The sequence below is a fragment of the Mauremys reevesii genome, linkage group 6 (genome assembly GCF_016161935.1).
Source record: "Mauremys reevesii isolate NIE-2019 linkage group 6, ASM1616193v1, whole genome shotgun sequence".
In the NCBI taxonomy this organism is placed as follows: domain Eukaryota; kingdom Metazoa; phylum Chordata; order Testudines; family Geoemydidae; genus Mauremys; species Mauremys reevesii.
The window spans coordinates 39,673,293-39,700,624 of record NC_052628.1 but is presented as its reverse complement, the minus strand read 5'-3'; the positions used below and the strand labels follow the sequence as shown (position 1 = coordinate 39,700,624).

The following is a 27,332-nucleotide window of genomic DNA, read 5'->3' as shown; positions in this document are numbered from 1 at the left end:
GAGACTGTCCGGTTTGGCCAATGTACATGGCAGAGGGGCATTGCTGGCACATGATGGCATATATCACGTTGGTAGATGTGCAGGTGTATGAGCCCCTGATGGCGTGTCTGATGTGATTAGGTCCTATGATGGTGTCACTTGAATGGATATGTGGACAGAGCTGGCATCGGGCTTTGTTGCAAGGATAGGTTCCTGGGTTAGTGTTTATGTTGTATGGTGTGCGGTTGCTGGTGAGTATTTGCTTCCACCTCTTCATGTTCTCTGTATGTATAAATATCCCCTGTCTGTGTGTTCCATTCTATGCATCCGAAGAAGTGAGCTGTAGCTCACGAAAGCTCATGCTTAAATAAATTTGTTAGTCTTTAAGGTGCCACAAGTACTCCTGTTTTTTTTGCGGATACAGACTAACATGGCTGCTACTCTGAAATCCCATTCTGTGAAGCATTAGCTTTTGTTACCAACATTTGAGCGGATTTAAAGAATAAAGAACCAGGTTTGCTGTTTTAGCAATGTGATTTTAAAACAAAATAATGAGTCTCTTAATTAAACTGTTCGTTAATACAGTTAGAAAAATTGTCATAATTAAAAGTGAGTCACTAAACATGAAGTCCAAAATATTCACGTGCCCCTTCCTTATTGCGGTTTTATGATACAAAAAGTTATGTCATTTCCCCTTTGCTTTTTACATTAATAATACCAGGCCCTCACTTCCTCTTCTTTACTAAAGGACACTGATTAGAGGACCTGCATAATGATGTCATATGAGGTTGTAGCCTGAACTATAGCATTCTCTGCCCAGCAAAAAGCCAATTTCCAGCACACAGAGAGGGAGAGACCTCAGAGGTTTAAACGAATCTAAAAATAAGAAAGTCTCCACAGAGGCACTGGAGACTTAATTGGAGGCCTAAGCTAAGAGACCACTTTCAGCAAATTGGAGATTAGTTGGTCTGTGCTACTGGAGTAGCCATCTATCGGACCCAAGTGCATTAAGTGCACAGGCCTGCACTCTAGGGTACCTAGCTGCCATGTTCTTGTCAAACCCTGGCTAGAGGAAGTCCAGAATAGCAGGAAGAAAGATTTTTAGGCTGAAAGACTATAGGATTTGCACCACCGAGAGTGAAGCCCAAGCCCCATACTATGCGAAGGGTGCATGAATTCAAGAAAATGATCAAAAACTTGCCTGAGATGCTCAGACACTTTAGAAGGCTCTGCTCAAGGACCAAGCCCTAAGGAACATGAGACATTTAGGCAAGATGGGGCCTAGATGGGGAATCACCTTCAGTGTGAGACTGACACATCCACTAAAGAAAAGACTATTGGATGAGCATCTCCAAGTTCTCCCCTGCAACATGGAAGACTCAGCAGAAACTGCCAAAAGGTTCTGGAATGAAACTGTGGCAATGGAACCAAGTCCTGACACAAGACCAATGTTATCAGCGGGACTGGACTAGACAGAAGTGGCTATCAGGAAAAGTTGAGTTTTGAGATTCTTTCCAAAGAGGGAAAGACTTTTCCCCTGCACCATGTTGATGGCTGCCCCAAGGATGGGAGTTTCTTGGTGAAGGAGTCAGGAAATTTTTGCCTGCTCTGTCTAAAGCACTTGCAGACTTCTCCTCAAGGAGATATTGGAGCGAGACACAGAGCAACCTCCTACCACCTAGAGCGGAGAAGAGGTCTCTAGACAATATGCTGGGAACAGGCACAGGGATAAAGAAATAGAATCAAGGTTCCTCTTAGGAGGCAAAGAGGAGACACATACAGATCACTGATAGGGGATAGAAGGAATTGACCCTGCTCCCATCAGTAGCTACTAGGGCTGTCGACTAATCACAGTTAACTCATGTGATTAACTCAAACAAATTAATCACGATTTAAAAAATTAATTGCAATTAATAGCAATTTTAATTGCACTGTAAACAATAGAATACCAACAGAAATTTATTAAAATATTTTTGGATGTTTTTCTACATTTTCAAATACACCCCTACCCCGATAGAACGCAACCCAATATAACATGAATTCGGATAGAATGTAGTAAAGCAGAGGGGAGCCCTGGGCCTTTTAAAGCACCACCTGAGCCCCGCTGCTTTACTGCGTTATAGCCGAATTCGTGTGGAGCCCCGGGCCCTTTAAATCACCGCCTGAGCCTGGCTGCTGGAGCCAGCTGGGCTCCGGCAGTGATTTAAAGGGCCTGGGGCTCCCCACAGCGGCTGGAGCACCAGGCCCTTTAAATCCCTGCTGGGGCTCTGGCAGCCAGGCTTGGGCAGTGATTTAAAGGGCCAGAGGCTCCAGCCACTGCGGGGAGACCCGAGCCCTTTAAATTCCCATCTGAGCCCTGCTGCCAGAGCTCCGGCGGTGATTTAAAGGGATCAGGGCTCCCCACAGTGGCTGGAGCACCAGGCCCTTTAAATCACCGCCAGGGAAGCCAGTCCGGCATGGCATACCAGCTCTTGCCAGTACGCCGTACTTGACTGAAGCTGATATAGCGCGGTCTCACCTATAAGGCAGTGAGAGATTTTGGCTCCCGAGGACCGCGTTATAGCAGGGTAAAGGTGTATATTGATTTCAGTTACAACATAGAATAAAAAGTGTACACTGATCACTTTATATTATTTTTTATTACAAATATCTGCACTGTAAAAACAAAAGAAATATTATTTTTCAATCCACCTGATACAAGTACTGTAGTGCAATCTCTTTATCATGAAAGTGCAACTTAAAACTGCAGATTTTTTTTGTTACATAACTGCACACAAAAACAAAACAATGCAAAACTTTAGAGCCTACAAGTCCACTCAGTCCTACTTCTCATTCAGCCAATCGCTAAGACAAACAAGTTTGTTTACATTTACGGGACATATGCTGCCCACTTCTTACTTTCTGGTGATGTACATGAGAACAGGCATTCACATGGCACTTTTGTAGACAGCATTGCAAGCTGTCTACATGCCAGATATGCTAAACATTCGTATGCCCCTTCATGCTTCAGCCAACATTCCAGAGGACATGCTTCCATGCTGATGACACTCGTTAAAAAAATGTGTTAATTAAATTTGTGACTGAACTCCTTGGGGGAGGATTGTATGTCCCTGGCTCTATTTTACTGGCATTCTGCCATATATTTCATGTTATAGTAATCTCGGATGATGACTCAGCACATGTTCATTTTAAGAACACTTTTGCTGCATATTTGACAAAACGCAAAGAAGGTACCAATGTAAGATTTCTAAAGACAGCTACAGTACTCGACCTAAAATTTAAGAATCTGAAGTGCCTTCCAAAAATCTGAAAGAGATGAGGTGTGGAGCATGCTTTCAGAAGCCTTAAAAGAGCAACACTCCGATGCAGAAACTACAGAACCCAAACCACCAAAAAAGAACCTTCTGCTGGTGGCATCTAACTCAGATGATGAAAATATACATGGGTCGGTCTGCACTGCTTTGGATCATTATCGAGCAGAACTTGTCATCAGCATGGATGCATGCTCAAAGGTGCTTGAAGCTAGTATATCTGGCACATAAATATCTTGCGATGCCAGCTACAACAGTGCCATGCGAAAACCTGTTTTCACTTTCAGGTGACATTGTGAACAAGAAGTGGGAAGCATTATCTTCTGCAAACAGGGCCATCCCTAGGTGGGTGCACGGGCCAAGACCACCACCCCCAAGCAATGCTGGGAACCGGTGGGGAGGAGCGGGGCGGGCTGGGGTCGCTGCTGCCATTTCCTGCCGGCCCGACCCCCGCTGCCGATGCCAGGCCCTCTAGCCCCCGGGCCAACCTGCCCCCCCAACCCCACCTTCCTTGGGCCAGCCTAGCAGCCCCCGCACAACATGCACACAGAGCTGTCCCTAGGCTGTGGCGTTTCGGGGTGGCCACCGCGGGGCTCCCCAAAGCGCCAGGCCCTAGGAATGGCTCTGCCTGGAAATGTAAACAAACTTGTTTGTCTGAGCGATTGGCTGAACAAGAAGTAGAACTGAATGGACTTGCAGGCTCTAAGTTTTACGTTGTTTCAATTTTGAATGCAGCTATTTTATGTACATAATTCTACATTTGTAAGTTCAACTTTCATGATAAAGAGATTGGACTACAGTGAATTGAAAAATACTATTTCTTTTGTTTTTTACAGTGGAAATATTTGTAATAAAAATAAATGTAAAGTGAGCACTGTACACTTTGTATTCTGTGTTATAATTGAAATCAATATGTTTAAAGATGTGGAAAACATCAAAAAATATTTAAATAAATGGTATCCTATAATTGTTTTACAGTGTGAGGAATCGCGATTAATTTTTTTAAATTGCTTGACAGCCCTACTTGCTACCTGTGGAGAGAAGGTGCACCCAGGGCCCACAATAGAGGACTAAAGTTCCACATTGTGGTCAGAGTCAAGTTTTAATTTCCTGAGTAATTCTCTGCTCTTTCCTCTACCCAGACGACTGAGGCTGAATGAGCTCCAAGAGGGTGTTTCCTCCAAAGGCACCAGCTGTTCTGCTCAGTTCCTTCAACATGAACCAGAAAGCAAGTGGAAGTTTACCTGCAGGGAGTTAAAAAGAGGTGGAGCAGGGTACAAAAATTCCTTCATCCTGATTAGCATCTCCTGCCTGGTGGACAGAAGACAGGAACACATCCATCTCTACCAGTGTTGACATGCCAGGTGAAAGGCACATTACAAACAAAAGAGAAAAATAAATACCACCCATAGTATTAGCCAGCAATCTCACTTAACTTTGGGTCAGGAATTCTAACTTGAACATAACTATACCCAGCAAAGACAGATGTTAAAAGGAATGGTGTCTGAAACTTATTGAAGATATATACAGATAGAATGCAGTAGCCATCTAAATGCTTCCCTCCCAGAAACACTCCGGAATTTAGGCAAGAAAAAAGTTTACTTCCAGATTCATATAACTCCACCCCCAGCTAAGATTAACTCCAGCATAACACTTTTAAAATAAAGCAATACATTATAGAATTACCTGGGATAGAGATCTAAGTAGAACTGACCTAAAACTTCTCTTGTTGAATCATCTTTTACTGTATATAGAGTAACACTCTCATGCCAAACATGAGCATTTTCTACCTGCTCAAATACAAGTCCAAGCAGCTTCTGGTAAATGTTCAATAAGCCTTGTGTAACAGCTTCAGCTGGAAAGTATTCCTTCAGCTTCTCTTGATCTACGGAATATTTAAGCTCTTCTGTCTTGTTCATATAATAATGTAAATCCCATGCATTGATTCTTCCATCATAGTCAACGCCTCTTTCTTCACACTCCTTTTTCTTCAAATCCAGAATAAACTCTCTCTCCTCATCACCCAGTGGTTTTAGCTTCTTACTTAAATCATCTGAAAATGCAACCAGAGATTTACCTTTGTGTCAACTTGTCTGTTCCATGTTGTACTATGTTACTACTACTAGTACTGGAGAACTAATTTATTTATTTATTTAGATTTATACAAATATTAAAAAAGGGTATTAATCCAATACCAGCCACCACAATTTTCCCTTTCTCAATTAATGACTACTTTAATGCTTGCCTTTCTGTTTTGGTTACAGGGATGTCTGAGATATGAGCACGTGCGCTCTTGCACTATCACCACTGGCAAGGGTTAAGTGTCATAGCGTCTTTCATTCTTTTCTAAGGACATCCAAAAGAGAAACAGACTCATAGGGCTTGGCTACACTTGAAAGTTGCAGCGCTGGGAGTTACAGCGCTGGTTGTGCAGCTGTGTAGGGACAGCGCTGGCGTGTGGCCACACTCTCAGCTACCAGTGCTGGTGTGTGGCCACATTTGCAGCGCTGTTGGGAGTGATGCATTATGGGCAGCTATCCCAGCGTTCAAGTGGCAGCAACGTGCTTTTCAAAAGAGGGGGGTGGGATGGGGCTGTAGTGTGACAGGGAGCGGGGGGAGAGAGAGAGAGAGTGGATTTTTGGAGCCAACACTGTGTGTTTAGCTTCCTGCCTTGAAAAATCAGAAAATGTTCGCGACCCCTTAGTCTTAACTCTTAATTGCAAACAGCCTGCATCCAAACGGACTCCCCGCTGTTTCTCTGTCAAGCAAACACTCACTCCCTGCCTGCCTCATTATCTCATTTGATTGTTCACAGCCAGGTACAGATTGATCAAAGCAAACAGGAGCTGTGTTATAAGCAGCTCCGGGATCAATGGAGCTCCGGAGCTCCCCGTTCACAACAAAACAAAGAGAGGCTGCATAACAAAACAAAGAGAGTAATTTATAAAAGCATTCTGGGATATCTGCTAATACCCTGGAGGCCAATAACAGCGCTGGTGTGTGTCCACACTTGACGAGCAGTGCTGGATCACCAGCGCTGCAATCGTTACACCCCAACCAGACCAGGTGTACAGTCAGCGCTGCAGCCAGGGAGTTGCAGCGCTGGATGTGCCTTGCAGGTGTGGACGGTTACTAATTGCAGCGCTGGAAAGCCTCCACCAGCGCTGCAACTTTCAAGTGTAGCCAAGCCCATAGACTTTAAGGTCAGAAGGGACCATCATAATCATAGGTGCCGACTTTCTGCTCCCCCCAGTGGGTGCTCAACCCCCCTCTGTCCTCAGCCCCAACTCCACCCCTTCCATTAGGCCCTGTTTGGCGGCAGCTGGGCAGGAAGTGCTAGGAGGTAGGTGGAGGAGTGGGGACGCGGTATGCTCAGGGGAGGAGGCAGGGCGAGGGGGGGGGCAGGAGCTTGGCTGCCAGTAGGTGTAGAGCACCCACTAATTTTTCCCTGTGGGTCCTCAAGCCCCAAAGCACCCACAGAGTCGGCACCTATGATCATAATAATCTCTAGTCTGACCCCCTGCACACTGCAGCCCACAGAACCTCACCCACCCACTCCTGTAATAGATCCCTAACCTTTGGCTAAGTTATTGAGTTCCAGCTAGTTACCAGGAAAATAATTCCCTGTAGTAACTAGCTAATACTGTACTGATCTACCTTAAATATGTCATGCCACCCCATGTAATTCTGATTTTTCTTCATTATGGTTAATAGTAGCTACAGTTACAGCACTTACCCTTCAACTGTTTTTTTATCAGCCATTGGAGGTGTGACATTATGATTCACATTTTCTTCATTATGGTTAGTAGTAGCTACAGTTACAGCACCTATCCTTCAACTATTTTTTTTCCAGCCATTGGAGGTGTGACATTATGATTCACATTGTACCTTTCCCCCAGATCCTTACAGGTAACCTCTGTTCTACTCCCACACTTTTTCATCAGACTGTAGGACTTATTGATGATCAACTTCAATTATGAACATTGTTAAAAACCACAGCAGATCAGATCCATATACTTATGTCTAATAATAATATCAAAAGAAACAGAGCAAATATGATTATAACTGATTAAACTCTTCTCTCCACAGTAAATAATTACAAAACTTTAGATTTAAAATGACACAATCTTACAATACAAGCCCATATATTAATTTTCTAAGTCCTAATGACATACAAGGACTAATTTTCAAGTATGTCACGCAATCTTAAAACAAATAATACTAAAACAAACAAGTAAACAGAAACTAAACAGCATTCGCTGCTGACATGCAGTTATAGAAGCCTATTTAGAATAATACAGAAAAAATATGTTTATTCCAAGTTATAGCTGATACTTCGATATTTTAAATGCACTAAAAAAAAAATAATAATCAAGCAGTTCCCAAAATTTTTGTTCCCATCAAAACCACAGCTAGGTCCACTGGTAAGTATGTATATTTTTATATTACCAAACATGCTGCTAAATTCATGTCTTACTATATGTGAAATGTAAGAATTACAGTTGCAAGTTTGAATTTCTTGACTTTTGTACATCAAAATCTCAATGTTACTGCTGCACTAATTTATCTGTAGTTTTTTTAAATATAATCTTTTTGGTTAAAATACATTTGCATAGAACCCCCCTCCCCCAAATATTGATTAAACCCATTTACACATGCAGTCATTTATACATGCAGTATATTTTGAGCTGCATGCACTACTATCTTAGACCTTGATTCTGCAACCAGTTACACACATACTTAAGAGTATGCACGAGTTGCCCCATTAAAGTCAACAGGACGACTTGTGTACATAAGGCACATGCATAACTCTTTGCAGGATTTTGGCTTTAATAGGAAATCATGTATTGTGCGGTTCACAGTTTCCAAACATAATTACTTCAAGACCAAATTTCTTCGTGTGTGAAAAGGCCCTTGTCCTCATTGAAGAGTCAAGCCATGACAAATTTCAATTTGCGGAGTTAATAATTTGAAATAACAATTCTAAACAGATGTGTTTTAAAAATACTTAGACACTAACAAAAGGCTGAAAAGAATTTAAATTAGTAAAATGTAAAAAAAAAGATTAGATGCATAGATAAAGGCTGTTTTGTCAATGTGGTTTTTAGGGATGGTCATGGCAAGATTATAGTGAAAAAAGCAGACAAATTAAAGATACCATTTTTTAAATGTCATACAACCGGCATTGTTTTGTATACCGTACAGAACCTTTATTTTCTGCATACTACTCCAAATAACTGCAATTCTGCCTCTATTGTGATAACACAAAAAATATTTAAAACACAGTAGTTGCCAGATTAATTCCAAGGTATTTTGTTTTAGAAGTCTTTATTGCCTTGAGCGAAGGGAGAAAACTCAATCTCTAGAGAAATTGAGTTCAGCACTTTGTATTACTATGATGTTAATGTTGAGCTCCTGCTCTATATTAACTTCCCATGTAGCCCAGGGTTTCAGTTGGCAGACTTCAAGTTGCTCAGTGAAATCAGTTCAGCTGTTACCATCACATCCACTCTCCCACATAGAAAAATCTCAAAAGGGCTAAAAGTTATGAATATTTTTGAATTATAATGACATCCATGAATACTGTGATAGCCATGACAAGCCTTGCTTGTATGAATAAACACACCACTGTCAGTTATCTTAGCCAAGATAAATATTACAAGGGCCATGTCAAATGCTAAATAATGGAAGCAAGTATAGCGTAAGAGCTTTTTTTCCTTTCTCTAAAGCACCGATTAGAAGCAATTGCTGTGGACAGAACAGTCAGCTAGATGGATCAGTCGCTTGTTTCAATTCCTACATAGCTGTTTAATAGAAGTTTTTCACTGCAGTTACAGAAGCAAGAATACACTGACATGGGAAATGAGATCACAAAACAGATTACTAGAAAGGAAAACCCCTTGATGCATTAAGTAGTTTTAAATTGTTCCTCTGGAAACTCTTACAGCCTAAGAACTCCCGTATCCTCTCTATTCATACCAGAACTCTCATTACATTTAATACACTTATGTCTGTGCTTGGAGAACAGACTCTTAAAAATATTAAAAGGAGTGGGGCAGAGAGCTCCTGTTCCAAATGAACCTTCTGTGCTCTGTGCTCCAGTTTCATATTTAAGTTTCCCTGGGGTACAGAGACATGTTGCAGATCTAAATATAAAGTATAACACACAAATACAAACAAACCTAAAAAGGTTGTTACATTATCCGTGCTCTTTGCTGTGTTCACTTCCAGTACAAAGTTGGCATGTGTATTGTACCCAAGAAGCTCTGCTACTTTTGCCCTTAAGGGAAGCAACTGCTGAAGAATTTTAGTATTTTCCTAGGAAAAAGAAGGCAAAGTTATGATGAATTAAAGACAACTACATTCATATGATCAAAACAATAATTTGAATAAAATTTGAACTAAAATCATAAGGAATAGCAGACATTTTAAATGAAACATATTGAGATTATTACTCAAAAATGTTATAAGTAAAAATGTATTTTTGGTAGGATTCCTGAAATTTTTGATGGCACAGTATCTACAATTTGATGGAAAGTGGTCAGAGTCCTGATTTTTCTAAGCAGTCAGGATAATTATTATTCCTGCACTGTCATTCATTTAATTTCACTGAAACCAAACGGCAACAGTTTCTTTTTAAGGTTACAAATCTGAGCACTAGGAAGAGCATTATTGGGGTTTTTTGGTCAATTAGTAGTTGAGTAAAATTTATAAAAATATAGTTGTGGTATGCATTCCAAATGCAAACAAAGCCATGCTCAGCATTTGTTAAAAGTGGTGAAATCAAGAATGTCTCTACATTGTAGCTCCCATTCTGGATAAGTGAGATGTCTCAGGGTCAGAAGGAAATACCCTAAAAATAGCTTTTTAAAAGTAAGTTCAACTATGGGCCCATCAGCCTTGAATGTGTATCCCTTTAAATATGCTAGATATGTAGTGTTCAATTCTTAGTGCTGTTTTATCTTATCTTGTACTTTTCACATTTGCCAGTGTACCAAGTACAAAAGCTCAGTTAGGCAATTGTTCTCTAATTAAATGCCTGAATGACAATTAAGGACACAAGGGCAAACCCCTACTTCTATTAATATCACCATCAAGACTTCAATGTCCTCACAGACAGAACATGGGTTTTTAAAGTCCCATCTGAAAGAATCAAAAAAATAATGAAAGGCAAAAATCAATGCTGACAAGTTTGAACCTGTGGTGCCAGGGTGTCTAGACCGTACAAATCTAATGTTTTGACCACTAAACTATCCCCTGCAGCTCAGTCAACAGGAGAATCTGTGTTTTTCATTTTTTTCCCCACACCACCTGTTCGCATTGCCCATGCTACACCCATCTTATCAGCCATAGCATATTTAGCTGGACTCACTCTGGAGCTCACTACTTCTGTCCTTTAATTGGCAAGAGAGGTCACAGTAGAGCAGTATAAAGTGCCTCCTAGCATTCCCACTCACTACTTGTCTGTGGAATGAGGTCCAGATCCAGGTTCAATGCCAAGTCTTAGAGCCTGATTCCTATTTACACAAAGGGCTTTTTACACTGTTCTACTAGGGTAAAGGGACCATAAAGTAAGCATAAATTCATTGCCCACTTTACTGCCCATTTACACTGCCAGAGCAACAGAACAAGTTTTAGTGAGAGACTTGACTTTGAACCTGGATCTTTAGGACCCCCCCAGTAGGAACCCACTTAAGGATCCTCATTCCACAGACCAGTAGTGAGTGAGTGCTAGTGTTAAGCCTCTATCTCCAGCAGGACAGTGCCTAACACTAAAATTATGTCAATGGTCTGGACCTCAACTGTGAATATATGACAATTTGTTCTAGAAAATAAGATCTTCTCTACCACAATTTTTTCCTGCAAATATAATGTTGTGTAAAGGTTTGAGTACTGATGAATATTGGCAGCAACACAGTCTTATTCTTTCCTCGAAACCTTTCTACAATAGCTAAAACAATATATTAATAAAAGATATATTCAAGTGCAGAGAGTAGATACACTATGTTACTATACTCCGTACTGCCACATAACACTTCTTTTTAAACTGTGGTTCCTTTTATAAGATCGGGAATACTGAAAGGACTGAAGCACAATCTTCTATGGTTTCATGTTTATCATGAGAGCAAAGTGGAAAACAATTACAAGCCTGCTGGCTTCAAAAAAGAGAGATTTGCATGAAAGCAAACCAAGATATTTTAAATCAAAATCAAACCATAATAGAAAGAAATAAATCTAATCAGGTACTAAATCATGACTGTATGGAAAAGATGAATTAGCTTACTGGAACAGAGAAAGAAAAAGCAGTTTACTTGTGAGGTGGTTTATTAATATTGCATGTTATGCTAATATTTCTAGCTACCAAACAGCACTTTAAAGAAGTAATTTGATCCTATTGGTAAATAAATCTCCTAGCCATGTTTTCCAGAACACTAGCTAAGAATTTATTATGGGAGTATAAAATAAAAATGGGATGAGTTGCCATACATTTTCTGCACTTTTATCTCAAGAATTTGTCATTAACCGATTAAAACTAACATTTAGAAAGATTAGTTACAGAAATATCTTTTTGTTGGAGATGCTGGCATATTTATAAAAAACTAAAATCTCTATGTGTCTGACGAAGTGAGTATTCACCCACGAAAGCTTATGCTCCAATACATCTCTTAGTCTATAAGGTGTAACAGGACTCTTTGTTGCTTTTTACACATCCAGACTAACACGGCTACCCCTCTGATACTAAAATCTCTATGGATCACTAAGATTAGCATGACTGTATTAGAGTATATTTTGTGGGCAAGTACTTGGATAAACTAAGTAGCTGGGAGATCAGTTCATTTACTTTGCAATATGGACAGTAATTGTGTGTGTTTGGAAAGGGGAAAAGGTAGTAAAATCTAACTGGGTAGAATTTACTGCTTAAAATAAATTCTTAACAATGCTGTCCAAGAAGATTCTTCAGACAGTGAGTGAATGGAAGCAGCAGACAGACCTGGACTGATTTTTGTGTAAAAATGATCTACAGTCAAATAGCCAGTTACAGCCTTCTTTTATTAATTGCATTGAATTTCATTATTAGAAATTCTAAAGTACCAGTTGATTAATACATTTTTTAATCTACTACCATTACTAACCATGCTTAGAATTTCATATATTAAATATCAGATGTACCTTCTTGCATCTTGTGTTAAAGGCAGTTTCCATTTTTCTTCTTGTCTCTGGAATGCAGCACTTTTTCATGACAGAAAAATAGTGGGGATACTTTAAGGTAACTTTATACTTGTTCTTTTCAGTCTTCTCTAAACTATTAATAAAGTCATCAGGAAGGGCTTCTGTGGAATATAAATTAATAACAGCATTCAAAAAAGGATTTTTCAAGTATAAATTCTTTTTTAAAAATATCAGAACAATGTTTAGTGCATAAAACAGTAATTCATTTGTTTTACTACAGACCAGTCTAATATAAGAAACATAAGAATGGTCCATATAGTGCAGGACCCTGTCTTCTGAAAATGGCCAGTGCCGTATGCTTAGAGAGAATGAACAGAACAGGGCAATTTATCAAGTGATCCATTCCCTGTCATCCAGTCCCAGCTTCTGGAAATCAGATGTTTACAAACACCCCGAGCATCTGGTTGCATCCCTGACCATCTTGGCTAACAGCCATTGATGGACTTATCCTCCATTAACCTATCTAATTTTTTTTTTAACAGTTATACTTTTGGCCTTCACAGCATACCCGGGCGACAAGTTCTACAGGTTGACTGTGCATTGTGTAAAGAAGTACTTCCTTACGTTTGTTTTAAACTTGCTGTCTATTAATTTCATTGACAGGTTTCAGAGTGTTAGTCTGTATCAGAAAAAAAAAAAAGGAGTCCTTGTGGCACCTTAGAGACTAACACATTTATTTGGGCATAAGCTTTCCTGGGCTAAAACCCACTTCATCAGATGCCTGGAGTGGAAAATACAGTAGAGAGGTATAAATACACAGCATATGAAAAGATGGGAGTTGCCATATCAAGTGCAGGGGGGTCAGTGCTAACAAGCCAATTCAATTAAGCTGGAAGTGGGCTATTCTCAACAGTTGACAAGAAGGGAGGAAAAATCACTTTTGTAGTGCTAATGAGTTCAGTTTAGTCAAGGTGGCCCATTTCAAACTGTTGACAAGAAGGTGCGAGTATCAGCAGGGGGAAAATTAGTTTTTGTAGTGACCCATCCACTCCCAGTCATTATTCAGGCCTAATTTTACGGTGTCCAGTTTGCAAATTAATTCCAGTTCTGCAGTTTCTCATTGGAGCCTGGTTTTGAAGTTTTTTTGTTGAAGAATTGCCACTTTTAAGTCTGTTATTGAGTGTCCAGGGAGACTGAAATGTTCTCCTATTTGGTTTTGAATGTTACAATTCTTGATGCTTTATTCTTGATTCTTTTGTGTAGAGACTGTCTGGTTTGGCCAATGTACATGGCAGAGGGGCATTTGCTGGCACATGATGGCATATATATAGATGTGCAGGTGAACGAGCCCCTGATGGTGTGGCTGATGTGGTTAGGTCCTATGATGGTGTCCTTTGAATAGATATGCGGACAGAGTTGGCACTGGGGTTTGTTGCAGGGTTTAGTTCCTGGGTTAGTGTTTTTGTTGTGTGGTGTGTAGTTGCTGGTGAGTATTTACCTGAAGCAAATATCCCCCGCTTAGTCGTCTCTTTAATATGTTCAACGGTCCCAGTCTTTTTAATCTCTACTTATCTGGAAGCTGTTCCAGACCCCTAATCATTTTTGTTGTGCTTCTCTGTACCTTTTCCAAATTTTAATACATCTTTTTTGAGATGGGGTGACCAGAACTGCATATAGTAATCAAGGTGTGGGCACACCATGGATTTATATAGTGGCATTATGGTATTTCTGTTTTATTATCTATCCTTTTCCTAATGGTTCCTAACATGGTTAGCTTTTTGGACTGCCGCTGCACATTGAGCAGATGAACTATCCACAGTGACTCCAAGATCTCTTTCTTGAGTGGTAACAACTAATTTAGATCCCATCATTTTGTATAAATAGTTGGGATTATGTTTTCCAGTGTGTATTACTTTGTACTTATCAACAGTGAATTTCATCTGCCATTTTGTTGCCCAGTTTTGTGAGATCTCTTTGTAATTCTTCACAGTCAGCTTTGGACTATCTTGAGTAATTTTGTGTTGTCTGCAAACTCTGCCACCTTACTGTTCACCTGTTTTTGCAGATCATTTATGAATATGTTGAACAGCACTGGAGCCAATATATATCCTTGGGGGACCCCACTGCTTACCACCTTTCATTGTGAAAACTGACCATTTATTCCTACCCTTTGTTTCCTATCTTTTAACCAGTTACCAATCCATGAGAGAACCCTCCTTATCCCATAGCTTCTTACTTTGCTTAAGAGCCTTTGGTGTGGGACCTTGTCAAAGGCTTTCTGAAAGTCCAAGCGCACTGTAACAACTGGACTACCCTTGTCCTCATACTGGTTGACACCCTCAGAAAATTTTGAGAGATTGGTGAGGCATGATTTCCCTTTACAAAAGCCATGCTGACTCTTCTCCAACATAACATGTTTTGTCTGCGTCTCTGATAATTCTGTTCATTACTATAGTTTCAATCAGTTTGCTTGGTATTGAAGTTAGGGTTACCGGCCTGTAATTGCCAGGATTGCCTTCTTAAAACAGAAAAGAAAAAAATTGATGTTACATTAGCTATCCTCCAGTCATCTGGTACAGAGACTGATTTAAGTGATAGGCTACATACCATAATTAGTAGATCTGCAATTTCATATTTAAGTCCCTTCAGAACTCTTAGGTGACTACCATCTAGTCCTGGTGACTTATTACTGTTTAAATTATCAATTTATTCCAAAACCTCCTCTACTGACACCTCAATTTGGAATAGGTCCTCAGATTTGTCACCTAAAAAGAATGGCTCATATGTGGGAATCTCCCTCACATCCTCTGCAGTGAAGACAAATAAAAAGAATTCATTTAGCTTCTCTGAAATGGCCCTGTCTTCTTGAGTGCGTTGTGAGCACCTTGATCGTTCAGTGGCCCCATTCGCTGTCAGGCTTCTTAGTTCCGATGTACTTAAAAAAAAGTTTTGCTGTTAGTTTTTGTGTCTTTTGCAAGTTGTTCTTCAAATTCTTTTTTGGCCTGCCTAATTAAACTTTTACACTTCACTTGCAAGAGTTTATGCTCCTTTCTATTTTCCTCAGTACAGTTTCACTTTCAATTTTTAAAGGATGCTTTTAACATCCATTTACATTCTGCTGTTTAGCAAGAGTGGCATTTTTCTGGTCCTTCTACTGTTTTTTTTTTAATTTGGGATATACATTTAGTTTGACCCCCATTATGCTGTTTTTAACTAGTTTCCATGTAGCTTGTCAGTATTCCACTCTTATTTGTGTTCCTTTCAATTTAAGTAGCTTCCTCATTTTTGTGTGGTTCACCTTTTTGAAGGGAAATACTACTGTGAGGAGCTTCTTTGGTATTTCCCCCCCCATATAAGAGTGTTAAATTTAATTATATTTGGGTTGCTATTATTGAGTGGTTCAGCAGTATTCACATCTTGGACCAGATGCTGTGCCCCACTTTGGACTATATCAAAAATTGCCTTTCCCCTTGTGGGTTCCAGGACTAGCTACTCCAAGAAGCAGTCATCTATGGTGTCTAGAAATTTTATCTCTGCATCCCATCCTGAGGTGACATGTATCCAGTCAATACGGTGATGGTTGAAATCCTCCTTCATTATTCGTTTTCTGTTTTTGTAGCCCCTCTAATTTCCTAGGCCATTTCACAATCACCTTCACCATCCTGGCCAGGTGGTCGGTAGTATATTCCTACTGCTATCCTCTTGTTATTCAAGCATGGAATTTTTATCCATAGAGATTTTATGGTACTATTTAATTCATTTATGATTTTTACTTTATGCACCTTTCAGTTTTCCTCCAGATCTTAGTTTAAAAACTCCTCTACGAAATACAGCCCTACATGTTACAGTTAATTGTTAGTGACTTTTTTTAATCAAATCAAACAATATTAAAATGATGAACAACTCACTTATAAGAAGCAGAAATATATTTAACAAGATAATCCCATTTAAAAACAGACTATAGTTTTAAAAATCTCTAATTTTATTTAACTCATAAAATACATTTGACAGAGTGACCTCCAGACCCGGGATCACCAAATCCTTTACAGAGACAGTGAATCATATGGTAAACCAAAAATGAAAGCTTTAAAGTAATATTTAAATCAGGGAAGTAGCTTAACTTCCTGACCAGCAGAAAAGTGTTTTAGATAGATGGAATACTACAAATGGAGTGTGAAGCCCAGTGATGAAGACGTAAGTGGAGAGGACAGAGAAAAGCAAAGATGGGAAGAGCAGAGTGGGCCGGCAGGGCAATAAGTAATATGAGACCTGAGAGATTAGGTGAAGCAAGTCCATTAAGCATTTTTAATTAGACAAAGGCAATCCTGAGTTGGATTTGGAGAAGGATAGGAAGCCAGTACAGGCTGTAACAGTGTTACAATTTCATTTCCTAGATACTGTATGACAATTAACCTTACTTAAGAACTGCACAAAAAGGATTCCTGAAATTTAACTGCAGTTCTAAAGAAAGAGAAATACAATACTCACGAAGTTCATCCTTAGAAAACATAAGAAATGTGTTTTCCTCATTGAGGTTTTTGTTGAAGTCTATACACAGTTCACTCAATTTTTTCTTCATGGTCTTTATTTCCTAAATTGAATATAAATTGAACTGACCATCAAAAACCAAAATTGAACTACCTATTGCTGCCCTACATGTACAAAGAATTTAACTTTCTCTAAGATTTTCTTCTACCCCAAACTTACATGTTAGAAGTATATCTTCTTAACTCACAAGGGATTGGTCATGTAAATCAGTGGTTCTCAACCTTTTTTTCATTTTCAGACCCTTAAAAAATTTTGAATGGAGGTGTGGTCCCCTTTGGAAATTTCTAATGGAGGTGTGGACCCCTTTGGAAATCTATTGTCTGTATATATAGCTGAATTCTGTTCAGTCAGTTTTCAGTCTACATCTTTTGTGGGTTCCTTAGACATAGTCTGTAGACTCCCAGGGGTTCCAGGACCACAGGTTGAGAACCACTGATGTCACTAGTGCTCTAAAGTAGTTTTATGTACACGTCTACCCCGATATAACGCGACCCGATATAACACGAATTCGGATATAACGCGGTAAAGCAGTGCTCCAGGGGGGCAAGGCTGCGCACTCCGGTGGATCAAAGCAAGTTCGATATAATGCAGTTTCACCTATAACGCGGTAAGATTTTCTGGCTCCCACGGACAGCGTTATATCGAGGTAGATGTGAATTAACATTTAGTTCCTCTCTCTCGCTCTCTCATTTGAAAAGTCTAAATTTAATTTTAAATAAAATTTGCTGTTGTATTTCAATGGGAATTTCTGTCCTAAAGATAACTGGTAGATGGCTCCAAAAGGAGCAGAGAGACAACAAGTTGCGTCAACAAGCTGCTCAAAAATTAAAGAGCTGGTAGACTAGTTTGGGACCTTTAAATATATGGCAGAAAGAAAATAACATCTATGAAAGAGAACAGCATTCCAAAATCTTTTCTTAAACTCAAGAAATTGGATGAGCAAAATATTTTTGACATATCAGGCTGACTTCTGGGGTGTTCTGGCTCCTTACTACCAAATTTACATATGTATAGTTTGTATACATTGTGATTCATTTGTTTCTGCTGCTGGTGAGATTTTAATAATAGTCAAGATTTTACTTCACTCTGAGCCACCAACAGTCTCCTTACATATAGTTTCTAATGATCTTCTAGAGGCATCAGGAACCTTAACATAATATAAATATGCATAACCGATATTTAAGCACCTGTCAACTGAAGAGTTTGCATTGGGAACAATTATCAGGGAAAGACAGAGGGCCACTTCAGGTTCACAAGTCTGTACTGTTAAACAGTGTGACAAGGTGGGTGAGGTAATATCTTTTATTGGACCAACTTCTGTTGGTGAAAGAGACAAGCTTTCGAGCTTACACAGAGCTCTTCTTCAATTTTTGGGTGCTCAATTTTGGATGTCCGAAAGAGGCCTGATTTTTAGGGAGTGCTACCTTCCACTTTCTGATAATCAGGCTCCTTTTAAGTTGTTTCAAGTTAGTTACTCAAAAATTCAGGAATTCAAAATCATTACTGCTTTCAAAAATCTTGGGCTTATTTTAAAATCTTTTATTTTTATGTCTTTGTCTTGTACAAATTATCATCATTACAGTCTTTAAGAGTAAGGATGGACTCAAAGCAGCACTTAACTGAGACCTGAGCACATAAGCAAAAATATACACTTAGGAAATTCTTCATAGCAGTGAAACCACACTTTCTTCATATGATAAATATAGGAAACCCATACTCACATTCTGTACTTCTTTGGGTAGATGGAGTCCATTCCTTTTTCCCATTTGAACTGACTTCTCTAAGTACCGCTTAGCTTCAGGCTTTAGATGTCCAAGATCACATATTTGCTGAAATTATATTAAATGGAAGATGACAAGTAGAAAAAACAGGAGTATTCCAATGTGTAAAGTTCTATTACTACAATTAAAATTAAGGACAAAAGTTACAGAATTCCATATTGAATTTGTTAGGCCCCATGTGGGATTTTTTTCTTAACTCACTTTCACCCTAACAACCACCTCTTAAAACACATTTTTAAACCGAAATATCACTATAGCTGCCTTGAAGATATCTAATACCCCATCCTGCAAACATTTGTGCACAGGCCTAATTTCATGGACATGAATAGTCCCTTTCACTTTAAGTAGGTGTGACATTATTGATATAATCTGGGACCATATAGAACATGGTTGCAACCAAGGTCCTGTAGTGGCACCAAATCTTTTATGTAAAAGGGGGTCATATAAGGTGTCTAAGACCAGGTTATGGGTTGCTGGTTATGATTATGCTGTCTATATGTATGTATCATTTTGTAGTTGAAGTTATGAGTACTGGCTCTATACTGTCTGTATTTCAAATTTGTGCTGTGCTTCTGGGAAACATCCTAGACAAGTTGGTGTTAGCTCTGCCTAGCCTGCTTGATGGCCCATTAAGGACCATCAGCTATACAACTGACCCATTGAGAGAAGGCAGATACGCCTTGTAACTCAGCAAAGTATGCAGGAACTTGCCCATGTGACTCCAGACTCCATTTTGCTGTAATTTTCCACAGTAAGGACAAAGAGGTTCTTACACCTGGAAAATACTGTAAAAGTCTGATGCCTCATCTCCATCTGGTCTTCAATCCTGCTTCTTACCTCTGGAGGGACTTTGCTACAAACTGAAGCTCTGAACAAAGGACTGATGACCCATTCCAGCGAGGGATGTACTCCAGAGACTTGATTTGAACCTGCAGTTTACTCCATCACTGCTACAAGCCTGAACTAAGAACTTTGCTATTACTGTATGTAATTGATTCAATGTAACCAATTCTAGCTCTCATCTATATCTTTTTTCTTTTATGAATAAACCTTTAGATTCTAAAGGATTGGCAACAGCGTGATTTGTGGGTAAGATCTGATTTGTATATTGACCTGGGTCTGGGGCTTGATTCTTTGGGATCGAGAGAACCTTTTTCTTTTACTGGGGTGTTGGTTTTCATAACCATTTATCCCCAGGACGAGTGGCACTGGTGGTGATACTGGGAAACTGGAGTGTCTAAGGAAACTGCTTGTGTGACTTGAGGTTAGCCAGTGGGGTGAGACCCAAGTCCTCTTGGTCTGGCTGGTTTGGTTTGCCTTAGAGGTGGAAAAACCCCAGCCTTGGGCTGTAACTGCCCTGTTTAAGCAATTGGTCCTGAATTGGCACTCTCAGTTGGGTCCCACCAGAACCGCATCATCACAGTAGGCTAGTCATATGTTTAAAGATAAGCAATGTTGAAAGACTTTACAGCAATCATGGACTTAATGTGTTATAGTGTGAATTTTAAACTACTAATTATTAATGATATTTCACCTCACCCAATGTTTCTCTGATGTACTAGTTTTGTGACAGAGGTTCTAAATTTGAGTACTTTACCTTACATGATTACTCTGAGTTTTTCAGAATTAAGGATAATTGCTTTTTAAATGTCACTTTGCTGATATTTACAGAATATAATTTTTAATTTCAGTTTTGAGCAACTATAATATTCCACGTATTATATGAACAAGTCTTTAACGAGAACTAAAAAAAGGAGATTATGTGGAATATTGGAAACTAGGGTAGCAGCAACTGTTTAAACCAGGCTGAGTTTTCTAAGGATGTGTGGGTGGGGAGGTTTGATAACATTCTTAAGCATGCCCCTGCTAGCCAGTGTGTGCTGTTGTTAGGAATGAGTAGGCTTAATATTATTGCTTCATCATACACATTAAAATTAAGAATCTCTTATAAACACCTATATTCAAGGGTTTAAATCACTGGAGTAAAAATTTCCTATAGAAGGAGATCTGGAATATACATTTACCACATAAGCCTAGGATGGAATTTTTTCCTTAATATTTGGAAAAAGCTTTGTTATTTGATTAGATATAAAAACCCCCCATTTTCAAAAAATATTGGTGGAGGAGGATGTATAAGAGAGATTTAGGAAGTAACATAAGCATGGTAAATAACTTTAGCAGACTCAGGCCTGCATTAAGGGAGTAAAAATGGGCCTGGGGTCAGAGAGATCTAGGAGATCCTAGATGTTATAATTTAACATCCAAGTTTTCGTGGGATACTACCAAAATAAATAATATGAGATTCTCAGGGGCTCGGTTTCCACTCTACTGTTAATCTGGCCCTAAGCAGGCTCATGATGTTTAAATTAAGAATCAATGCTTTAGCCCTAAAAATTCCATGGAAATCCTAATTTGATAGAAATATTACATTGAAATAAACTAGGCTGGTTTATTAAGATGGCTACAATGTTTTCAATGGTTTTAATTCAGTCTCTCCTCTTCCTTTAGAAACTCACTTGGAAAAGTAATTCTCCAGGTGCAGTTGAGGCAACAACCTGCAAGAGCAGAGGAGTAGTGCATCATAATCTGGAAGTGGCAAGATTCAGCCTGGCCTTGGTGGAAGCAAATTACACAGCCTCGCGTCCTCCACCAAAAATGTTCTTCTCCCAGACATCGTGAATTTTAGGAGTATTCAGATCTGAGATCTTAGCCCAGGTCACATATCAGTGTTAAATAGATGATTAATAAATATCTGCATATTCTTGTACTGTTTAAATGAAAGGAAAAAACCCTCAAACTAATTTAAAGGATTAACAAAAAGAAATTAGAAACACTTTAGTATTCTGAAATAGATGTAAATGCCAAATATCGTCACAAAGGGAAAATAAACAGAAAGAATACCAAGGTGAATATGAAATAATTCTGTTGACCAACAGTAATTATTGTAGATATTTATATTTGGTTTTCACATGACTGCTACAAATGCCCATAAATATGAAAAAATATTATTTGTATTACAGCAGAGCCCACAAGGTGCACGTTCACATAATGTATATAACATAAAATCACATAAAACAGCAAAAACACTTCTTTAATTCAGAGTATGAGATATGTAAAAAAGTTAAATGTAACAGGAAACAATGCCTACCAACACAAACAAAAATGAACAAAATAGTCTGGAGTGGGGCTGTAAAATATCAGGAGGTTCTCACTTAAACAATGTGGAAATAGCCAAATAAAGGAAAGCAAATGGTGGAAAACATGCTTGGAAAGCATGGCAATAAAAGATGATGGGGGAATTATAAAACACTCTGTTCAGATCTCACTGCAAATATCAAGACTTCCAGTTAGTATTACAAAAAGCAAGCATGACAGCACTGAAAGCGACAGCAGAGAAATGACTCCAGCAACCAGTGGTTTCAGTGCTTTATCAGCTATGTGGAACAACAGTAAGCACAATTGCTTAATAGACAAGTTTAACGTTTTGAGCAGGGACAGATGAAAATGTTAAAATTATTCATACTAAATTATTTGCTTAAATATATTAAAATTGCCCACCTGAAGAATGATAAACAAATAGTCCTTCATACATCTGGGTAAGAAAAGTGAGGCCAACACAGTAAATTTTAATTATTCTTTGTTTAGTTTGAATTACAAAATTACTAATATACACTTAATTAAAGCGTAACACTTATGATGGTGCTCACTTGGAGGATGAGGCACTCTATGAAAACACTTAAAAGAGGCTAGTAGCACAGTAGTAAACCAAGTATTTTGTTTGCATCAGCATTATTGACTTCTAGAATAATTTAAACAATAAAAAAAATGTAGTCATTCCTAACTCCAATGAAGTAAGAAACAGTGAATGAGTGTGCACACAAGCGTATCTGGCAGCCAAATACTGAAGTGAGAGAATGCACCTTTTCCCCCAGGTTTCCACCAGGTAAAGGTTTTCTTTAAGCAAAATCCTTAGGTTTTTGAAGCAAGAGAATTTAAATGAGGCCCCCTCATGTAACACATACACTAGAGCTCTATTGAGTTGATAGTGGATTTAACAGTGATTGAGATTAACGAAGTGATGGGGATACTGAAAAGCACAGCATGTGCTAATTTATTGGAAAAAAAAGTTTCACTCCTGGCACCTTACATATTCCTCTACAGGTTATTTTTAGTTATCTTCATTGTCATTTACCTGCAAATAAACAATCCTCTGAAACACATCTTCTCTCATGCTCATCTCCACATCAAAATAAGAAAGTCTTTTGTCAGCTTCTGTGCTTGCTGAGCGCACATCTTTGTTGGACGAGACATGCTGCGGGAAATCCAGCATGCTTCTTTCCACTGTTAAAATAAAAATACATTTTAAAAAAACGCACCGAGCACTTACAATGCAGTCAGTCCATGTTAATTTTTTTCAAGATGAGGAACTTCCTAGGAATAGACAAGTTATTTTAATAAATCGTTCTATTTAGTTTTTACACAAGCTTTCAGAAATAAATTTATATAAACAGATACCTGAAGCAACTACTGATTAGGATTTACAGATAATGAATGGATTACAGATTATGTAAAAAATGAACCAATACAATTATATACACAGCAGCAATTACAATTAGAACAACTGCATATTTCACTGACGGTGTATATTATCAAAGCCTAACTGCCCTGGCAAATGTCCCCACTTTAATCGTTCCACAAGGTCAATTTTGAGTTAGTAAAAGTTTAATACAGATATATTTAAAGCATTGAATTTTATGTTTTGAAATTAGATGAATCTTTTAAAAGTACAGAAAGTAGGTATTTTAAAATACATTATTTTTAATGGATGTCACAGATTCTCTCTCTAGAATATTGGAAGTAGCAAGTTTTGAATCTTTACAATTCTCCCTCAAATTATTCAAAAATTGGCAGGAGAAAATACATATATGACCAAGTCTGTTTATTACTAATAAAAGCAAGCAATAAGAAAATTGAGGGAGATAATGTGTGATTATTTTGGACTATCAGATCACAAGCTAACATAATTTTGAATGGAAATAAAAAATAAACTAAATTCTCAGCAATGCTGTCGTGTCCCTGTATTAATAACAAACATGAACATAGGTCCTATAATTAAAAAAGTAGTTGAAATGACTAGCTACATTAATTAATTAGGACTTGATTAAACCTAATTATAGTTTTGCCTTTTAAAAAAGTGCTAATCCTGCATGTTATGCTTTGTTCAAACATTTTACACAAAAGTGTAACAAATGCTTTTTGTCCTGGGAGACCGTTCATATTACTAGCAGATGAAGGTTCTAAAGATTAGTTGGTTACAGATTTTAAGATGAACCGAAAAAACTTTGTGAAAAACTAAGACACTATACACAACCAAACACTGTGGTATCTCTCTCTCTCTCTCTCTTTCTCAAAATCATGGGATGCACATACAAATGTGGTTTACTCTCCTCTCCAATCGGTAGGGCCTGAACTTTATTTGTTTTGCGGGTGTTATAGTAAGATGGTTCAAATGAAGTAGTGAGTTTTACATTTTGCTCTGAAGCTTCTGAGGTTTGTGGTCATCTGGGTCTTTTCTGTGAATGAGTTCCAGGTACATGGGCCAGTTACATAACATAAGAACATAAGAATGGCCGTACCGGGTCAGACCAAAGGTCCATCTAGCCCAGTATCTGTCTACCAACAGTGGCCAATGCCAGGTGCCCCAGGGGGAGTGAACATAACAGGCAATGATCAAGTGATCTCTCTCCTGCCATCCATCTCCATCCTCTGACAAACAGAGGCTAGGGACACCATTCCTTACCGATCCTGGCTAATAGCCATTTATGGACTTAACCTCCAAGAATTTATCCAGTTCTCTTTTAAACGCTGTTATAGTCCTTGCCTTCACAACCTCCTCAGGTAAGGAGTTCCACAAGTTGACTGTGCGCTGTGTGAAGAAGAACTTCCTTTTATTTGTTTTAAACCTGCTGCCTATTAATTTCATTTGGTGACCCCTAGTTCTTGTATTACTGGGAAAGCTCTCTGCCCTGCTCATGTGAGTGTAATGTTCAAGACTGACAGTTCCAAGTTCTAATAGGCAGAATTAAAACAAAAAAAAGGAAGTATTTTTGCCACACAATGCACAGTCAACCTGTGGAACTCCTTGCCAGAGGATGTTGTGAAGGCTAAGACTATAACAGGGTTTAAAAAAAGTACTAAATAAGTTCATGGAGGATAGGTTCACCAATGGCTATGGTGTTTGCCAGAAGCTAGGAATGGGCGACATGGGATGGATCACTTTATGATTACCTGTTCTGTTCATTCCCTCTGGGGCACCTGGCATTGGCTACTTTTGGAAGACAGGATACTGGGCTAGATGGACCTTTGGTCTGACCCAGTATGGCCGTTCTTATGTTCTTAAGGTTCTAATGGAATGCAGCTGTTGTGGGAGGCCATCATCACATATCATGAGTGATCCCTTAGGAAAGGAGGACCAGCCCCAGGTAGAGCTTTGAAGATTGGGACCCAAAGCTTAAATCTGAACTAGTATTCTGATAAGACCCAGGGAAGAAAGAAGAGCACTGGAGTGATATGTACTCTTCACGGCTTCTCAAGCTGGGCAGATTGCTGCTGCGTTCTGAACCAACCATAGCTTTTTATTTATTTATTTTTAACTTAAGCCTTGTAGTTTTATTCCTACACACAGAGAGCTACAATAATTCAGGCTGGAGGTCATGAATGCATGGATCACTGATCATCACTGTGGCTAAATCTGAATCTGACAGGAGGCTGTTTGGATCAAGATTGTTCACGACAGTCTTCTTGCTGGTGGTAATGGGAAAAGGATATAATAATCATAGTCATGGTTATTTGATGCACAGAAGCTGTGAAGAGTCTAAGAGAAGGGTAAGGCTGCAGACTTAATACAGAGCAGATGCCCTCACTGAAAGAGGATGTTAGGACATGAGTTCTCTGAAATGCTTCCCTCCCCCAACTAGCATCACATCAGTCACCTGATTTGACTTCTGATACTGGTCTCAGTCAGGTCCTCAAATGGCTAAAGGAAAGTGCTTTTTATGTATGATGTGAAAGTAATTTTAAAGCTGGACGTCATATGTGTACTGCAGACATTTTAGTCCATGCTGTTGCACAGTGCCCCCAAGTGGCTCCATGCAGTCACTGACAAGAACAGGATGGGTCACTGAGTTTTCACAGGTGAGGACTTCAAAAGTGGAGGAGCATATGCCCATCATGACTCTCTCGATGTAGTCTGAGAGAAATGAGTGAAGCAATATCAGCATAGTCTTGCTAACCATTGCCATGTCTCTAAGGCTGAGCAGCAGAATTTCATGGCTAATCATAACAAATGCTGTGGAGAGGTCAAAAATGAATATCACTTCTGAGATCTCTACTTTCTCTAGCCATGAAGGGCACAGATCAGACTCACGGGTGGTAACTGCTTTTGCTGCATTGCTTCCAGAACTCTGTTTTGTGGATAAGATGAATTCAGAGAAGGAAGGTATTAGACTCCACATACTCACCTGTATACTCCACTTCTATGTCGGCCAGAGCCTGCACAGTGTTCTCATATGTTACTTTTTCAAAATCAAGCATTCCAACATTGTCATACACTTGCTTTGTTTTTGTGATCAGATCTTCTGTCCTTGTTCTGATTTGCTCTGGTGACAGGTCCCATTTCAAAAAGTTTCGGTCTGATGCTGCATATGAAGAGGCCTGGAGATGGGTAGTAATTTCTGTTCCTAATGTCATCCTCAGTAAAAGCCTTGGACCACCAGCTCTGAAATTTTAAGAATGAATTTAGGAGATTAAGAATCTAATTGAAGCAAAAAGGTCTATTGTGAATTATTTTTTTAAAAGAACATTACTTTTTTTATTAAACAGTATTTTTAGAAACAAGAACATATTCCTTTTTAGGTCTATCCTTTCCTCTTCAGGACCCTAAATAGTTGTAATTTTAATTAAATAAATCTGTATTTTAAAACAATTCAGATGTCTGCCCTTTCCCCCCACTGTATTAGATTGAGGGAGTGCTATCTAATATGTATGCAAAAACACAGATAAAACCTTTTGGTTCAGCAAAAATAGACAAAACAGTTTTTCTTAGACAACTGAGTTGTTATTCAAAACACCAGTTACTGAAACTCCATGGAAACAGACAAAAGTGTTTTGTATTTTGAGACAAGGAAAAGAGAATATGCAGTGAAATCTAGGTTATGAAGGCTAGTTGTTACATGCAACATAAACAAAATGGTAAAAACATTTAATATGGAAGTGTAAATTAAAATGGATAATTTTATACCTGCATTGAATGTCTGCTGTGTTCCAGGCCATGAGAGCAAATTATCTCATAGCCTCCTACTTCAAAATGTACTCTTAACTGTTGCAGATCTTATATGAGTATTTCATACTGTTTTGCTCTGTAGTTGGAAAAGGCATGAAGGTTTCTCATATCTATAAACAACCTTTGTGTTCAGTTAATAACTCTGATTAATTTAGTCAACTGTATTACAGACTTGGTTAGGCAGAAAAGTTTACAATCCCC

The 27,332-nt window shown here is 38.8% G+C and overlaps 1 protein-coding gene and 1 long non-coding RNA gene across 14 annotated transcripts in view; one reads left to right on the top strand and one right to left on the bottom strand.

Moving 5' to 3' along the window:
* LOC120408227 overlaps positions 1-22,996 on the top strand; it is a 67,918-nt gene extending 44,922 nt beyond the window's left edge. For all 3 annotated transcript variants that reach the window (XR_005600550.1, XR_005600551.1, XR_005600549.1), the window contains one exon: positions 21,299-22,996. This is a non-coding gene — a long non-coding RNA (uncharacterized LOC120408227). The remainder of the gene's footprint in view (positions 1-21,298) is intronic.
* Positions 1-27,332, bottom strand: part of NLN (neurolysin) — a 57,415-nt gene that overhangs the window by 20,502 nt on the left and 9,581 nt on the right. For 10 of the 11 annotated variants that reach the window (XR_005600531.1, XR_005600525.1, XR_005600526.1 and 7 more), the window contains exons 2-8: positions 26,311-26,567; positions 22,983-23,131; positions 18,731-18,838; positions 16,950-17,052; positions 12,462-12,622; positions 9,473-9,608; positions 4,977-5,343 (exon numbers count right to left, since the gene is read on the bottom strand). Coding sequence is in view for 1 of the 11 variants with exons in the window: in XM_039544902.1 (XP_039400836.1) it covers positions 4,977-5,343; positions 9,473-9,608; positions 12,462-12,622; positions 16,950-17,052; positions 18,731-18,838; positions 22,983-23,131; positions 26,311-26,567 (1,281 nt within the window). In the remaining 10 variants the exon portion in view is untranslated. Of the gene's footprint in view, positions 1-4,976; positions 5,344-9,472; positions 9,609-12,461; positions 12,623-16,949; positions 17,053-18,730; positions 18,839-22,982; positions 23,132-26,310; positions 26,568-27,332 lie in introns of those variants that run through there. The other variant, XR_005600535.1, reaches the window with a different exon arrangement.